Genomic DNA, 17,966 nt, shown 5'->3' on the forward strand with positions numbered 1-17,966 from the left:
CCCTCCCCCTGTCTATTTTCTACCTACTGTCTATGCTACTTATACTCTGTACCTTCTCCCCCCTTCTCCTCCTCCCACTCCCCTGTTGCTAACCCTCCATGTGAACTCCATTTCTATGTTTCCACTCCTGATGTAGCTGTCTTCTTAGTTTGCTTTTGTTTTAGGTGTGGTTATTAATAACTGTGAGTCTGCTGTCCTTTCACTGTTCATATTTTTCATCTTCCTTTTCTTAGATAAGTCCCTTTAACATTTCATATAATAAGGGCTTGGTGATGATGAACTCCTTGAATTTGATCTTATCTGAGAAGCACTTTATCTGTCCTTCCATTCTAAATGAAAGCTTTGCTAGATAGAGCAATCTTGGATGTAGGTCTTTGGATTTCATGACTTGGATTCCTTCTTTCCAGCCCCTTCTTGCCTGTAAGGTCTCTTTTGAGAAATCCACTGACAGTCTGATGGGAAGTCCTTTGTAGGTGACTGTCCCCTTATCTCTTGCTGCTTCTAGGATTCTCTCCTTCATTTTAATCTTGGCCAATGTAATTATGATGTGCCTTGGTGTGTTCCTTCTTGGGTCCAATTTCTTTGGGACTCTCTGAGCTTCCTGGAGTTCCTGGAAGTCTATTTCCTTTGCCAGATTGGGGAAGTTCTCCTTTACTATTTGTTCAAATAAGTTTTTGACTCGTTGCTGTTCCTCTTCCCCTTCTGGTACCCCTATAATCCGGATGTTGGAACATTTAAAGCTGTCCTGGAGGTTCCTAAGCCTCTCCTCATTTGTTTGAATTCTTGTTTCTTCATTCTTTTCTGTTTGGTTGTTTCTTTCCTCCTTCTGGTCCACTCCCTTGATTTGAGTCCCAGTTTCCTTTCCAACACTATTGGTTTCCTGTACATTTCCCTTCATTTCAATCAGTTTAGCCTTCATATGTTCCTTTAATTTGTGGCTAAAATCAGACAATTCTGTGAGCATCCTGATCACCAGTGTTTTGAACTGTGCATCTGAAAGATTGGCTATTTCTTGGTCACTTAGAATTATAGGCTCTTGGGCTTTGAGCTATTCTTGAGCCATATTTTGGTCTGTTTGCACCTGTTATGTATGAGGGGCGGAGCCTTAGGTGATCACCAGGGCCAGGTGACCCAGTCTCTGGGTTGTGACGCTATATGTGGGGGTGGGGTCAGAGAGGGAAAAAAATGGCGCTTTGCTCCGCTCCTCTCTCTGTCAGATTTCTGTCCCCTCTGATGCTTCCCACAAGCAAATTGGGCCCCTCTGGTGCTGATTTCCGGTTGTGTGGGCCCGTGTACTCTCCAGGACCCTGTGGGTCTCTCCAACGAACTCTCTGTGAGCCTGGGAGCCTCTCCCAGCCCCTTGACCCCAAGAAAGTCTTTCCAGTTGGTGCTTTCAGGCTCTAATTCTGGTCACTGGAGCCCTAGCCTGAGCGGTCTGTCTCACTGTTCCCTCCTTCGCTTGGTTTATCGGTTTGGCTGAGTGGTTCATTGTTGTTGGACTTCCGTACAGTTCAATTTTCACTGTTTTGGCTGTGTTTTTGTTTCTAAAACTTTTCTGTCTTTAAATTTAGTTGTGGGAGGGGGCACAGTGTTTCCACCTACGCCTCCATCTTGGCTGGAAGTCCTCTAAACTGGGTGGCTTTAAACAACAGAAAGTTATTGTCTCACAGTTCTGGAGGCTTGAAATCCAAGATCAAGGTACTTGCAGGGTTGTTTCCTTCTGAGGATTATGAGAGAGAATCTGTTTCATGCCTCTTCCCTAGCTTCTGCTGGCTGGCAATCCTTGGCTTGTAGAAGCATCTCTGCCTTCATCTTCATATGGTGCGCTCCTTGTGTGTGTATCTCTGTGCCATATTTTCTCTTTTTGTAATGATACCGCTCATAATAGATTAGGGTCCACCCTGATGACTTCATCTGAACTAATTACATCTGTAATAACCCTATTTTCAAATAAGATCACATTCTGAGTTATTGGGGGTATAGACTTCAATATAAGATTTATAGGGAGATTCAACCCATAACAATCATACTTGATAACTGAAAGCAAGATAAAAGTCCTGTAGGAATGAACAATGAAGACTAGCTATGCAGTTGTCTTAGCTCTGGCTACTGCAACAAAATACCATTGACTGGATGGCTTAAACAACAAACATTTATTTTTTACAGCTCTGGAGGCTGGGAAGTCCAAGATCAAGTTTGTAGCATGGTTAAGTTCTTGATGAAGGCCTTCTTTTTTTAAAAAAAATTTTTTTTATATGTTTTTATTTAGAAGATTTTCTTTTCAATCTGTTCTGTACTGTACAAGTTCATGCCACCCACCCTTCCAGAAGTTTTTTGGGGGGATATTTTTTTTAAATGGGAAAATAATAAGAGGACCATCTAGTGAAATGAGGTAGGACCAGAGTCAGTTCCTGTGTGGCAATTGTTCAAAGCTGGCCTCATGGAGCCACCACACAGAGGAGTCGGTGACTGGGTCTCCCTCTTGTGAGGAAAGAGCTGAGAAAATCCATGTTCTAATTTATTAAAATAGTCCAAACTCCATTATGACGTTCCCTGGCTCTCTTCTTATACTTGATATATCGAAGGCACGTCACCTTATTATGGCTGTTTTTAGCAGGCCAAGAAACAGGAAGGAGAAACATTATATATATGGGAGTGGAAGGAGGAGAGAGTCATGTAAACCTAGACAGTCATCACATTACCCCAAATGAGCCTGACTCTATCAAAGAGATAATAAATAACATCTAGGGGATAAATGACAACAGGGGGACAACAAGAAGGGAAAGAACACACATTTAACTATTAAATACACTTTCATATTTGTTTGGCAGAGTTCAGGCCAGCCCCAGGCTTCTGTACTTGCCAGACAGGTAAGCTGATGATAAAAAGTAAAATAAAAAAATCAAAAATAAAAAGTATTCAAGCAGAGCTCCATACCATGGTTTTTCTTCAAGTCAGGTGGTCCACCAGGAATAGAAACTTTAGCTCTGAGACAAATGGAAAAAATGTATTTCCACTTAGAACATGAAAATACAGAAAACTCATAAAAAAACACTATCAAGGTCTGCCTCTGGCAAAACTGAGGTAGCGCTGCTCTCTCTGCAACCAGTGCTTAAGTGGTTGTTGGTATGTGTTCCAAAAACACTGAGCACTTGACTGGCAGGTGCAGCATGTTGGTGGGTAAACTCAGTGTGGAGTGTGATGGGTCACAGAAGGAATGAGCCACAAGTGTAGAAAGAAGGGTTTCAGATAAATGAGCTTAAAATGGGGTTGTCACCAGACTATAGACACTCTGCTGGCCTTGGCTCTCCAAAAGCTTTTCCTCACCTGGGAATTAATGCAGTGTGGTTACCAGTTAACACTGCTAGTCAGCTCTATAAATCTTTAAAAATAATTATCACAGCTGCCCTCTCCCTCTGGGGAGCATCCGTCACCATTTCTTTCACTTCTTCCACACTTCTTTCTTCACAGGCTCGGATCTCCTATACTCTAAGTCAGTTGGGAACTGGCAGCTTGTCCCAGACTAACACTCTGAAGCTGTCCCCAGAGCTGTCTCTTCTCGGACTTCCCAGTGAGCTAAGGCAGCCCAGCCTGGGTTCTCCTGTTGCTTCCTCTATGCTATGCCCTTCCTTGTTTCGCTGTCCCCAGCTTCAATAAATATATCCTCATAGTCACCTGGATTCATGTGAAATCTTTCCTACACGAAGTCAAGAACTCATACACTACAGCTGGCCCTAGGCAGACCTGCGGCTCAGGGCTAGGCCAGTCGTTCATTATTCCCAGTGAAAGCTGGTAGAGCTCAGCCGGCTCCTGAACCTCATGAGGTCATTATCCCTTAGGCAGTACCTGGACTCTGAGACCTTGCCACCCTGCCAGGAGCAACAGCCAAAGGCCAGTGTTGAGCTAGATCACAAGGTCTGCTGCCTGTGTCACAGCCTCCTCATGCTTGCTGGGGTGGTGGTCAGCTGCCAAGACATTACTCCAACCAGTGGAGAGAGTTGCAGCTGCTCTGTTTGCAGTCGGACTGTCACATCATCACCCATATCCGGGAGAGCCCCTAGGCCATGCACTGGACCTAACTCAAGGACCTAGCTGCCCAGACCTACATCCTCTGGCAGGAGCTGCTGACCCACTGCCAGCACCAGGCCCAGGACTTCAGCTCCTGGGAAGACAACTAATGGAACAGGGTAGGAGTGGCCTATGGCTCTTGGCTCTGGCAGGGAGAGAATAGGACCTATGGAACTGGAGGAAGCAAAGAATGGAGGCCAGAGGAGCACCAGTCTGATGAAACAAGAGCCCTCTTCCACCACTGCCCTGACCCCCAACTGGCAAGAGATTCTGCCTTTCCCTGCCTGCTCACGCCACACCCACTGCCCTCCATCACCACTCAGCCTGTCCTCTTTACCAAGGCCCTCCCAGGCCGACGTCCTCCCACCCTCCTTCCTCTCCCTGTCATTAATGCGAGTTTTCTTTGTGCACACTAAAGTCTAATTTTACATCAAAAAGAAAATTATCACCACCTAAATTCAGCCATATAAGCAGAACTACACACAGTAGAGACTTGTCCTGAAAACTGTGGTCTGGCACTGTTACTTCAGCCTAACTGGCCTGTTTCCCACCCCGCTCAACACAACACACCCCTACCCGAAACCTAATTTGTGCAAAAAAAAAAAAAAAAGGCAGGCCTATTGTATCTGAAGCCTTAAAAGAAGAAGAAGAAGAAGAAGAAGAAGTAGAAGAAACAAGAAAAGATACACAACATGTAGTCAGGTTCAAATATTTTGGGGGATCACCTCAAAGGAAATAACCAAAATAACCAAAAAAGTAAAGAAATTCCTAAAACATAATATAGCATTTTACAGTGCTTTCAGACACGAGGCAGAGAGAGGTGTACTGTAGAAAACATCTAGATCTTTGGTAATTTCCAGAAAGGCCCAGTTCCTTGGGTGACTCCAGGCCAGTGGGCAGACCCTCGTGGCTTCCCCAGAGCATAGCACGAAGTTTGCTTCTGGGGACATAGGCCCAAGGCTCTTGAGCTGAGGGCACCTACCCCAGCTCTTTCTTATTTCCTCTGCTCCATCTCCCACTCCACAGAGGTATCGGAGAGACTTGGCCAGGCCTAATCTCATCTTCACTGTTGTTGCTGAGGTCAGGGCCAGTCACCTGAGTAAAGTTAAGGAACATGTTCCAGGTGTCCCAGGGGATGCCATTGATCCCTGAGGAGTTCTCTGTTAGGAAGTTTAGTCACTGGTTCAATGCTAGAGGATTGTTCTCAGTAAAGATTGCTTTCCAGAGGGCAATGGCTATTCCCGATGAAGTGACTGCTGCCCTTCTTCAGAGTCCAGGCCAAACTGAAATGTAAACTGGTAGAGATCCTTGAATTTGTCCTCTTGTTTGGCTTCAGTTAAGAGGCTAGGGAGCTGTGCACAGATCTCACTGATGCTGTCTGCACTCAGTGGTTTAAAGCCATCAGATAACCCCTTTCTGGTGAATTAGCACATGGCAGTAGCCTGAAACTTCCAACCAGGAACAGCACTGAAGATTTCGTGGGGTCAACATATAGGTCACTGCAAAAGCACTCTGTGCCTCCCTCCACAAGTGTGTCCTCCTGCTCATCTTTGTGGTGCCTGAACAGTTCTTCCAGCCTCTGGGAGAAAGACTCCTTAGCATTGTTCTTGGGCTTCCTCCTAGCATCCCCTGAGGATGCTGGCAGCTGGCAGGCCTCAGTGGTAGCCTCTACATTTTTTGTCCCATTGACAGGGATATCCCCACTTGGCTTGCAACAGGCTAGTGGCTGTTCCTCACGGTGGCCTGCAGTTTGCCTGTTGTGTGACTTGCTGCTAGGGTCACGGTTTCCATTCTTGTTAACCAGGGTTGTTGAGGGTTCTGGCACTTGGTAACACATTGGACCATGGTCAGATGGCCTTGCTGTACCTGGCCCTTGAATCTCAATGTGCCTATCAGCCAGAGGAGTCAGCCAACAGTGGCCCCAGAGGTTACTCCCATCAAACTCTTTTTGGAAACAACGGTGGTTCAGTGAGTCCAAACCACCTACCAACCCTGCTTGAATTTCCAGGCTCCTACCCCAGCCACTGCCTCATCTTTGTCTCAAGGCCCTCATCTTGACTAGCAGATGGCCACCTTCTCACTGTATCTTCACATGGTGGAGAGGGAGAGAGAGCTAGCTTTCCGCTTCCTTCTTATAATGACACTAATCCCATTATGAGGACCTTACACTCACGACCTCACCAAACCCAGTTAACCCAAAAGGACTCACCTCTACATACCATCACCTTGAGGGTTAGTGCTCCAACATAGGGATTTTATTTAATTTTATTTATCTTTTTAGGTGTATTTTATTGATTGTGCTATTACAGTTGTCCATTTTTTTTCCTCCCCTTTACCCCTCTGTACTCTGTGCTCCTCTTCCTTCCAGTATTCCTCCCCCTTTTACAGTTCATGTCCATGGGTCGTATATATCAGTTCTTCGGCTTCTCCAAAGAACTATTCCCATACTATTCTAATGCCCCCCACCCCGTCTGTTTTGTGCCTACCAACTGTGCTTCTTATTCTCTGTGTCTTTTCCCTCATTCTCCTTACTCCCTGTCTCCACTGATAACCCTCCATGTGATCTCCATTTCTGTGTTTCTGTTCCTGTTCTAGTTGTTTTCTTAGTTTTTGTTTTAAGTTTCCATTGCTAATAGTTGTGAGTTTGTTATCACTACTGTTTATATTTTTTATCTTCTTTTTCTTAGATAAGTCCCTTTAACATTTCATGTAATAAGGGCTTGGTGATGATGAACTTCTTTAACTTGACCTTATCTGGAAAGCACTTTATCTGCTCTCCCATTCTAAATGATAGCTTTGCTGGATACAGTAATCTTGAGTATAGTCCTTTTCTTTACATGACTTTGAATATTTCTTTCCAGCCCCTTTTTGCCTGCAAGTTTTCTTTTGAGAAACCAGCTGATAGTCCTATGGGAACTCCTTTGTAGGTAACTCTCTTTTCTCTTGCTACTTTTAAAATGTTCTCCTTATCTTTAATCTTGAGTAATTTATTAAAATTTTATTTTATGCGAGACGTTTTTTGGATTTCAGTTTGAAATACATTTTTATTTTGGTTATAAAAGTCATTTTAAAAATTAGCTCACTATGGTGAAGTGTCCTTTTTTAAAAAAGGATGTTTTATTAATTATGCTTATGGTTTTTCCAGTTTTTTCTCCCCTCTATTCCCCCTCTGTCCTGCATTCCCCCACCCTCCAACATTCCCTCCCACCTTAGTTCATGCCCATAGGTTGTACATATAAGTTCTTTGGCTTCTCATTTATTTACTTTTAGAGAGAGAGAGGAGGAGAGAGAGGAAGAGAGGGAGAGAAACATAAATGTACAAGAGATACATGGATCTGTTGCCTCTCGCACACCCCCAGTTGGATGTACCTCTCTCATGTCAGTGTTTCCTCTATCTGCCCCCCTTCCTCCCTCCCTTCCCCTCTTTCTAAATAAATAAAATTTAAAAAGAGATAAAGCTTTTAGCACTAAGTGCTTCCTGAAAAATGAGGAGGACCTTGTGAAAGGTACAGAATCACTCATCTCTTGGAAATACTAAGCTGGGGTTGGATGTAAGCCCAGGTGAAGCTTTCACTTTTGTAAAGCAGGCCAAGGAGAATGGCAGACCTGTGCCCTCAAATAGCTTTTCAGACATTGCGTGTTGGGATTTCCTTTTGCCTTTTTCATCCCCTGTGGCACGTGATCCTAATCTTCAATGATAGAAATATTTGATAGATATTTGGGTACATTCTAGAATTTAGCAGTTTCCTTCATTTGTGGTCTTGACCTTTCCTAGGAGCTGTGGTCCAAGTGTGGCATTTCTTATGCAGTTTTGAAAACAGCTCTTAGACAGGAGGTCCTCTTGATATTTACTTATTCCCAGAAAGAAATTACTTCTCACTCTTCTTAAACCTATTGTCTAGATCTTGCCAGTTAGACTTTTCTTTGGGCATGAATGGAATAGAGGTCATTTTTTTGATAGGTTTTAGGAAAGGAATATATGTGCCTTAACCATTAAAATGATACATGACTTGAAATTGGTTGCCTGACCTAGAAGTAAGTTAGCTAGTTCCCTCTACTTCCTTGTCAGGAGGCTGTGAGACATTTCTGTGTTCAGTAGTGACTTTTAACCCTGCCTTCAAGCTTTGATTAGAAGTCCCAGCTTCTATTCTCTTCTAAAGGCTTAGATGTAAAAAACTGATCCTAACTCTAACCTTGGCCTAGTAGGTGCTCAGGAAATATTGGCTAAATAAATTAATTTTTTCATGGTGCCTTTTTTCTCTTGCAGTTAAAAGAGCCAAATTCCAGGGTTCACCAGGTAAGACCAGCCTTCTATTATCATGTCCCATCATACTTGCTGTGATTTAAAAGCAACCCTTTAAACAAATAATTTTATTGAATTCATTGATTAAATTAATTGAACTCAGTAAATTCCTTAAATTATTAATTAATAACTCAGTGTGGGGAGATGTCAGTCAAAGAGGTACAAAGTTTCAGTTATGCAAGATAAGTAATTTCTGGAGATCTAAGGTAGAGCAATGTGTGTATAGTTTACAAGTAACCAGAGGGGAGAGAGGAGATGGATAATGGGTGAAAATTGGGGAAGGATCATCAAGGAACATGTATAAAGGACACATGGACAAAGCCAAAGGGGTTAGGTTCAAGGGTGGGTCGGGGGTATTGGTGGGGGGGAAATGGAGACAACTGTACTTGAACAACAATGAAAAAATAATTTAATAAAAAAGAAGTTAAGGCAGGTTTACCACTTAATTTCCTGAGTAGGTATTGGCAAACCAATGTTAACGGTGTTCATCAGAGAGTGCAGTTCAGGAATGAAAACATCCTAAAGAGCTACTGAAAAAAAACAACAAAAACCCAATTCTTGTATAGTATTTGAAATTTAATTTTCTAAGACAGTAGATCCTAAATGTTCTCAACACACATACACCTTCTCACTCACTCAATACACTCTCTCACTCAAAATGATAACTATATGAGGTGGTGATGAATATGTTAATTTGTTTAATTGTGATTATTTTGCAGTGTATACATACATAAACTAATCGGGTTGTATACCTTAAAATATACAATTTTAAATTGTTAATTATACCTCAGGAAAGCTAGAAAAAAACAATGCTGTTGTAAAACATTAGAGAAATCTATACCTGTATATCTATCTAGTGAAAAGTTCAAGTCCTCTTACCTCTTGACCAACTCTATTATACTTCCAGCATAACTATTTAGAGGTTTTTATATATCTTTTCAGATTTTTTCTGTGTGCATGCTTGTCTACATTAATGGATCAGCTACACATATCTTTGTGCGACCTGCTTTTTTCCCAATACATCATGAAAATCTTTTCTTATGTGTGTGTATATACATATATCTGGTTCTTTTTTTGAAAAATGTTATACAGAATTTTATTGTAGATTTGTAGATTTAGGTTGTTTTCAATTTCTTGTTATTCTAAGAAGTAAATATTCTTGTGCATTTGTCATTGCCTGCTTTTGCAAATGTATATGTACACTAGAGTCCAGAAGTAGAATTGCTGGGTCAGAGGTATATATTTTAAAGAAATTTGGTAGCTGCTGCCATGCATACTGCCTTTCTGAAAGTTTTTGCTACATTATACTCAGACCAGAGTACATGAGGATTTCTTTTCCCAAGTCCTTACCAACATTAAATACTATAAATTTTTAAAAATCTTTGCCCATTGAAGGTAAAACATGGTATCCCCGTGTTTTAATACACATTTCTTCAATGTGACTGTCAAACTGCTCTGATTACTGCTGGGGGAGAGGAAAGTCCTGGGGGTTACTGGGAAGAAGTGAACATGCTTAGGAACCCAGGAAAATCTCAAAAGCCAAACCTTGGGTGCAAGAGGAGCTAACTCAGGTTTGAGCTTTCTACTCTCTCCACTGGCTCTGGGTTAGGATTTTTTTTTTTTTTTTTTAGTGAGAATATGTTATGTTCACTTTTCTGTTCCAGCTGGCTTTTCTGTGCTTGCATACAGCTCATATGGTATCTCCAGTAGAGTTTGTATGCCTCCCCTCCAAGCTTTGTCACCAGCCACCAGCTATCACTATTTCTTTGTTTGCCCTATTTAAAATTTTTTGAAAAGGAATCATATTGATCTTACCTTTTGGCCAGCCCATAGATTGGATGCTCTTGAGTGACATCTGGCCCTGGTCTAATCAGCTGTGGTGGAATATGGGGAGTGGACTACAAAACCATATGATATCAAACATAGCTCAGGGGTCTATCACACTGGTACACTGGATATGGATGGGGATCATATATAAACCTCATGATTTTTAGTGATATTGAAGAGAAAGGTTTACTTTCTGCTAGAAGTGCATGACAGGGCCCATTTTCTCACTTCTCTAATAGGTAATCATTGTCAGCAATCTTTGCCAGTGTGATGAGTCAAAAATAATTGTCTTCTTTATTTATTTTATAAAATTATGATTAATATATTATATAGAAAAGTGAATTCTCAATTCAGTTCCCCTCCTCATGGCTGATGTGAAGGTAGAGGGTGAGTATAGAATGTGCTGTGTTAAGCAATAGGTCAGATCTCTGAGTTTTAAGCTCTAGGCCACCTACTTTTGTTTAGTATTGAACTTACACTGTTAGGTTAGAGAATTTCCTTTCCCCAATTCCACAGTAACATTCCTGATAAATGAATAGATAAAGCCTGAAATTCACTTTGTTTATGAGGATTTATCCTGAATTCTTATTTCTTGCAACAGCTCGAGGTAACCCTTTCCTCTTTTGCAGTCCTTTATCACTTTTTCTGTTATGGTACTTATTTTTTTCTACATTTAAAGTTACATATCTTTTCTGGTGGCACAGTACATGTGAGGGGCCACTACCCTGACCACCTGCTGGCACCCGGCTGGCCGCAGGCAGAGAGAGTGGAAGGGAAAGAGAGAAACATAGAAGTGAGAGAGAAACATTGATCGGTTGCCCTCTGACCCACCCAGACCAGGGATTGAACCTGCAGGCTAGATCTCATATTTTGGACTCTGGCTATAGTGTCATAATGAATGACACTTTGACATTAGATGCCATTGGTTGAAGAGTTGAAGTTAATGGAGAATGCACAATAGTGCGTTTCTATGGCACCGTCCTTCTTCAGTGCAGCCACCCAGCAGGAGGAGGATCTTTTATTTGTCCAAAGTAAATTTGGAGTAGATTTTCTTTCCTTTTTAAAAAGATTTTTATTTATTTTTAGAGAGGAGGAGCTCCCTTCTAACCTAACAGAAGATAACAGGAGATAGAGGGAGAGAAATATCAGTGTGTGGTTGCCTCTCAAGCACCCCTACTGGTGACTTGGCCTGCAACCCAGGCATATGCCCTGCCTGGGAATCAAACTGGTGACCTTTTGGTTCACAGACCAGCACTTAATCCACTAAGTCACACCAGGCAGGGCCAGTTATGATTAACATTTTAATAGATTGAATAAAATAGAATAGGAAATAACAGTTTATGATATCTTGTATTTTATGAACCTTTATGCTGGTGTATATGTGTGTATGTGTGTTTCTTGTGTCAAATACATTTCTTAAATTTCCAAAACATTGTTACAGATTATGCTTTTGAAGGAAGCATGTGTTTTATATTTTTGCAACTCTATTATGATTAGAATGATGCTACTTTGTACAATATATATTTTTATTTTTTGTTCTATATATAATGCTTTAATTTGGATATTATTTAATTCCAAGGGCTTTATGAGATTGGGTAACAATCTGAGCACTAAGTATTATATCTTCATTTTGCATTTTTCCAAGACAAGTTTAACACATATGTGACCCTGAAAGTACAGAATGTGAAGAGCACAACTGTAGCAGTTCGTGGTGATGAACCTTCCTGGGAACAAGATTTTATGTTGTAAGTACTTTGCAGCAACAGCATACTTACAATGTTTAATAATCTTTCCAAGGTAAACACATTGGCTTAAACAACGACAGGCCCAAAATTTTGTGTACGTATAAGAGGTATAAAATATGTTAAATATTATAAAACATGTTTATATTATAAAATATAAAATACTTTAATGTATATTAACTATTTTTTAAAAAACTACAGAGTTATAGAACACATGAGGTGTGTGGTAGGCAAAGTATATCTACAGTTTTGTTCTTTTGTAGATCTCTATTCTTAGAGACGAATTATGACTGTGAGTAAACTCTCAAATAGTTTATGTATGTGAAAATCCTACCTACCCAGTTTTTCCTAGTACTCAGAATTAGGATATGGTACAAATAGCATAATATTAAACATAAACTTTTTTTGGTTCTCAGGTGGCTCCTTGAAGGAATATAGTTATGCATGTGAGAGATTGTGTGTCTGTCTGTACCCAAGTCATCTGCTTTGGAGAATGAATATTTCAGTGCTTGTAATCCTTTTGCTATTTGTAGTAAAATGTCCTACATTTGCCTTGGTAATAAATGTTAGTACACATTAGTAGAATTTCTTACACATGATGCAACATTTAGTATATTATGATTGTAAGTACTGGCTTTTAAAAACTTGATTATTCCTTTTTTTCCTGTTTAAGTTTCAGGATTTTTCCCCCCTAATCTAGAAAAGGGGAGAGAAGGATAGAATATCATTTTGAAGGATGGATGAATCACTTAACTTCTCTGAGTGCCAGTTTTTTTATGTCCGTAAAGTTCTACTTTTCTTACAAGAGTATGCTTGCTTTTTGGCAAGGTGAACATGAGAAGATCAAACAAGAAATATATTAAAATTGCTGTGTAATTTGAAATTGAAGTGAAATTGTTTTGCAAGTTTATAGTGCATCTCAGAGAGACATAGGGATGACTATTATTTTTATGTGGAAATATTTCAATTCTCCAGGCTTTTAATATGCTGCTTTTGTAGTACCATTTAGGAAACTTTATTACAATAGTTAAAGGGTAAGATTGTGAGGGCCTGGGCTAAGACAATAGCAAAAGGGATAGAGAGAAAAGGATTGTTTGAAGATGTTAAGGGAGTAGAGCCAAGATTTGTCTTGGATGATGGGTGAGTGGTGTGCTACTCATTACAGTGGGAGATACTATAAGAGCAGTTATGCACAAGCTTATATTTGAGGGTCTTACAAGGCAGATGGGAATTGAGGTAGAGAAGATAGAAACCTGGCACTCAGGGAAGAAGTCTGAGTTGGATAAATATTTTGGTCAGTTGAAGCCATAGGCATAGATGAGAAAGCTTAGGGAAACCAGTGTGTAGGAACACCTAGGGCTCCGCTCCTCATACATAACAGGCACGAACAGTCCAAAATATGGCTCAAGAAGAACTCAAAGCCCCAGAGCCGATAATCCTAAGTGACTGAGAAATAGCAAACCTCTCAGATGCACAGTTCAAAACACTGGTGATCAGGTTGCTCACAGAACTGGTTGATTATAGTCACAAGTTAGAGGAACATATGAAGGCTAAACTAATTGAAATGAAGGGAAATACACAGGAAACCAATAGTGATGGAAAGGAAACTAGGGCTCAAATCAATGGAGTGGACCAGAAGGAAGAACGAAACATCCAACCAGAAAAGAATAAAGAAACAAGAATTCAAAAAAATGAGGAGAGGCTTAGGAACCTCCAGAACATTTTTAAACATTCCAACATCCAAATTATAGGGGTACCAGAAGGGGAAAAGAAACAGCCACAAGTGGAAAACATATTTGAACAAATAATAAAGGAGAACTTCCCCAATCTGGCAAGGGAAATAGACTTCCAGGAAATCCAGGAAGCTCAGAGAGTCCCAAAGAGGTTGGACCCAAGAAGGAACACACCAAGGCACATCATAATTACATTAGCCAAGATTAAAATGAAGGAGAGAATCCTAGAAGCAGCAAGAGATAAGAGGACAGTCACCTACAAAGGACTTCCCATCAGACTCTCAGCGGATTTCTCAAAAGAGACCTTACAGGCAAGAAGGGGCTGGAAAGAAGTATTCCAAGTCATGAAATCCAAAGACCTACATCCAAGATTGCTTTATCCAGCAAAGTTTTCATTTAGAATGGAAAGACAGATAGATAAAGTGCTTCTCAGATAAGATCAAATTCAAGGAGTTCATCATCACCAAGCCCTTATTATATGAAATGTTAGAGGGACTTGTCTAAAAAAAGGAGATAAAAAATATGAACAGTGCAAGGACAGCAAACTCACAGTTATTAAGAACCACACCTAAAACAAAAGCAAACCAAGAGGACAGCTAGATCATGAGCAGAACCATAGAAATGAAGAACACATGGAGGGTTAGAAACAGGGGGTGGGAGGAGGAGAAGGGAGAAGATACAGAAAATAAGTAGCATAGATGGCAGGTAAAAAATAGATAGGGGGAGGGCAAGAATAGTAGGGGAAATATAGAATCTAAAGAACTTGAGACATGTGGTCATAAACTAAAGGGGGGGAATGGTGGGGGAGGGGTGTGCAGGGTGGAGGGGAATGAAGAGGGGAATAGAACAACTATAATGGTATAATCAATAAAATATATTTTTAAAAAAAGAATAGGGCCCGGGGTGGAGCCCAGAGAGCACCAGCATGTAAGGAGGGGACACATGGAACTAAGAAGGCATGGACAGAGAGGTGTATGGAGACATGAGATGGTAGTGTCCTGAAAGCTGTGGGTAATCTGGGCTTCAGGAAGAAAGAGGCCAATGGTGTCAAATTTCTCTCTGGTTGCCTCTCTCTGAATATTCCCTTTCTTAGTTACAGTAACAAGAGAATGATATCACTTTTTTCTTTTCTAAAATTTAATTTATTGGGTGACATTGGTTAATAAAATTGTATAGATTGTAGGTTTACAATTCTATAATGCATCGTTTGCATATTGTATTGTGTATTCACCACCTGAAGTCAAGTCTCCTTTCATCACTGTTTATCCCCTTTACCTTCTTCAACCTCCTCCCACTCACATTTCTCTTTGGTGTCTGTGTTCTGAGGTTTCTTTTTTTACTTAATCCCTTCACCTTTTTCACCTAGCCCTTCAACTCCTTCCCACTCACAACTGTCAGTCTTTTCTGTGTATTCATGAATCTGTTTCTACTTTGTTATTTTATTTTGTTCATTAGATTCCACACATGAGTGAAATCATGTGGTATTTGTCTTTCTCTGACTAGCTTATTTCACTTAGCATAGTGTTCGACAGGTCCATACATCCTGTCCTAAAAGGTAAGATTTCCTTTTTTTAAAAAAAATATATTTTATTGATTATGCTATTACAGTTGTCCCATTCTCTCCCTTCATTTCTTTCTACCCGCTCCTACCCACATTCCTCCCCTTCAGTTCATGTCCACGTGTCTTAAGTTCTTTAGCTTCTACATTTCCCATATTATTCTTGCCCTCCCCCTATTTTCTACCTACCATTTATGGTACTTATTCTCTGTACCTTTTCCCCCCTCTCCTCCTCCCACTCCCCTGTTGCTAACCCTCCATGTGATCTCCATTCTGTGGTTCTGTTCCTGTTCCAGTTGTTTGCTTAGTTTGCTTAGTTTGCTTTTGTTTTAGGTGTGGTCATTAATATGAGTTTGCTGTCCTTTTTCTGTTCATATTTTTTATCTTCTATTTCTTAAGTAAATCCCTTTAACATTTTATAAAATAAGGGCTTGGTGATGATGAACTCCTTGAATTTGATCTTATCTGAGAAGCATTTTATCTGCTCTTCCATTCTAAATGAAAACTTTGCTGGATAGAGCAATCTTGGCTATAGGTCTTTGGATTTCATGACTTGGAATACTTCTTTCCAGCCCCTTCTTGCCTGTAAGGTCTCTTTTGAGAAATCCGCTGAGAGTCTGATGGGAAGTCCTTTGTAGGTGACTGTCCCCTTATCTCTTGCTGCTTCTAGAATTCTCTCCTTCATTTTAATCTTGGCTAATGTAATTATGATGTGCCTTGGTGTGTTGCTCCTTGGGTCCAACTTCTTTGGGACACTCTGAGCTTCCTGGATTTCTTGGAAGTCTATTTCCTTTGCCAGATTGGGGAAGTTCTCCTTTATTATTTGTTCAAATAAGTTTTCGACTCGTTGCTGTTCCTCTTCCCCTTCTGGTACCCCTATAATTCTAATGTTGGAATGTTTAAAGATGTCCTGGAGGTTCCTAAGCCTCTCCTCATTTTTAAAAATTCTTATTTCTTCATTCTTTTCTGTTTGGTTGTTTCTTTCTTCCTCTGGTCCACTCCATTGATTTGAGTCCTCGTTTTCTTTCCATCACTAATGGTTTTCCGTGCATGTTCCTTCATTTCACTTAGTGTAGCCTTTGGTTTTTCATTTAATTTGTGGCCAAATTTAACCAATTCTGTGATCATCCTGATCACCAGTGTTTTGAACTGTGCATCTGATAGGTTGGCTATCTCTTGGTCACTTAGATGTATTGGCTCTGGGGCTTTGATCTGTTCTTCTGTTTGAGCCATTTTTTTTTTTTGTCTGTTACGTATGAGGATGGAGCCTTAGGTGTTCACCAGGGTGGGGCAACCCAGTCTCTGGGTTATGATGCTGTCTGTGGGGGCAGGGTCAGAGAGGGAACAATGGCTCTTGTTCCACTCTCTCTTGGATTTCAGTCCCTTCTGCCACTTCCCACAAGCAAATTGGGTCCTTCTAGTGCTGGTTCCTGTGTTGGTGGGCTTGTGTATGTTCTAGGACCCTGTGGGTCTCTCCAACAAACTCTCCTGTGAGGCTGGAAGTCTTTCCTAGCACCTTAACCCACACAAGTGTTTTTAATCGATGCTTTTAGGCTTTATTTCCCAGAGCTGGGGCCTTGGATTTTGCGGTCTGTCTCGCTGCCCATTTTCACCTGGTTTATCTGCACGTGAATGTGTAACCGCAGTCAGCCAGCCACCTTGCGTGCCTCACTGGGTCTGCTTGTTGCCACCCTGTGCCCAGAGTCTGCTGGCTGCCGCCTGCCTGCCTGGGGTCTGCCAACTATCGCCTGCATGCTTGGGTTCACCAACCACCGCTTTTTCCCTCTGTTACCCCTCTCTGCTGGCCACTAACTCCACCCCTCTTACCAGTCTGGATAAATTGTTGTCAGACTTTTCTGTACAGTTTAATTTTCTCTCAGTTCTGGGTGCTTTTTTTTGTTTCTAAATTTTTGTTGTTTTTAATTTTTGTTGTGCAAGGAGGCACAGTGTGTCTACCTACGCCTTCATCTTGGCCAGAAGTCCTAGATTTTCTTCTTTTTTTTGTAGCCAAGTAGTTTTCCATTCTGCAAATGTACCACAGCCTTTTTTAAAACTCTTTTTAAAAAGCTATTTATTTATTTATTTTTAGAGAGAGGGGAGAGGAGGGAGAAAGAGAAGGAGAAAAACATTGATGTGTGAGAGATACATCAACTGGTTGCCTCTCACATGCTTCCAGCTGGGGATCTGGCCTTCAACCCAGACATGTGCCCTGGGAATTGAACTGACAACCTTTTGGTTTGCAGGTGGGCATTCAGTCCACTGAGCCACACCAGCTACCGCAGTTTTTTTATTTACTCATCTACTGATGGGCACTTGGCAGCTTTCAGATCTTGGCTATTTATTATAAATAATGTACAGTGAGCATAGAGGTGCATATATTCTTTTGAGTCAGTATTTTGAGTTTCTTTGGATATATTTCCAGAATTGTAATTTCTGGATCTAAGCCAGTTTCATTTTTAATATTTTGAGGTATTTCTGTACTGCTTTTCATAGTAGTTGCACCAGTCTGCATTCCCACTAACAGAGCATGAGAATTCCCTTTTCTCCATATCCTTACCATCACTTGTTTGTTAGTTTATTGATGATAGGCATTCTGACAGGTGTGAGGTGATGTTTTATTGTGGTTTTAATTCACATTTCTCTGATGATCAGTGATGTTGATTGAGTATCTTTTCATATGTCTGTTGGCCATCTGTATGTCCTCTTAGGAGAAGTATGTATATATGCAGGTCCTT

General features: G+C 40.9%; 1 protein-coding gene and 2 pseudogenes across 16 annotated transcripts in view; 2 read left to right on the plus strand and 1 right to left on the minus strand.

Moving 5' to 3' along the window:
* The window catches only part of UNC13B (unc-13 homolog B), a 219,051-nt gene that overhangs the window by 25,589 nt on the left and 175,496 nt on the right, over window positions 1-17,966 (plus strand). For all 16 annotated transcript variants that reach the window (XM_037036045.1, XM_037036051.1, XM_037036049.1 and 13 more), the window contains exons 2-3: window positions 8,336-8,365; window positions 11,844-11,943. In XM_037036045.1, coding sequence (XP_036891940.1) covers window positions 8,336-8,365; window positions 11,844-11,943 — 130 coding nt within the window. The remainder of the gene's footprint in view (window positions 1-8,335; window positions 8,366-11,843; window positions 11,944-17,966) is intronic.
* LOC118979828 (protein FAM178B-like) lies at window positions 3,820-4,178 on the plus strand (annotated as a pseudogene).
* On the minus strand, window positions 4,907-5,913 carry LOC118979829 (DCN1-like protein 3; annotated as a pseudogene).

This window comes from Sturnira hondurensis, unplaced genomic scaffold (genome assembly GCF_014824575.4).
Source record: "Sturnira hondurensis isolate 20B ecotype Veracruz unplaced genomic scaffold, ASM1482457v3 Scaffold0022566, whole genome shotgun sequence".
Classification (NCBI taxonomy): Eukaryota; Metazoa; Chordata; class Mammalia; order Chiroptera; family Phyllostomidae; genus Sturnira; species Sturnira hondurensis.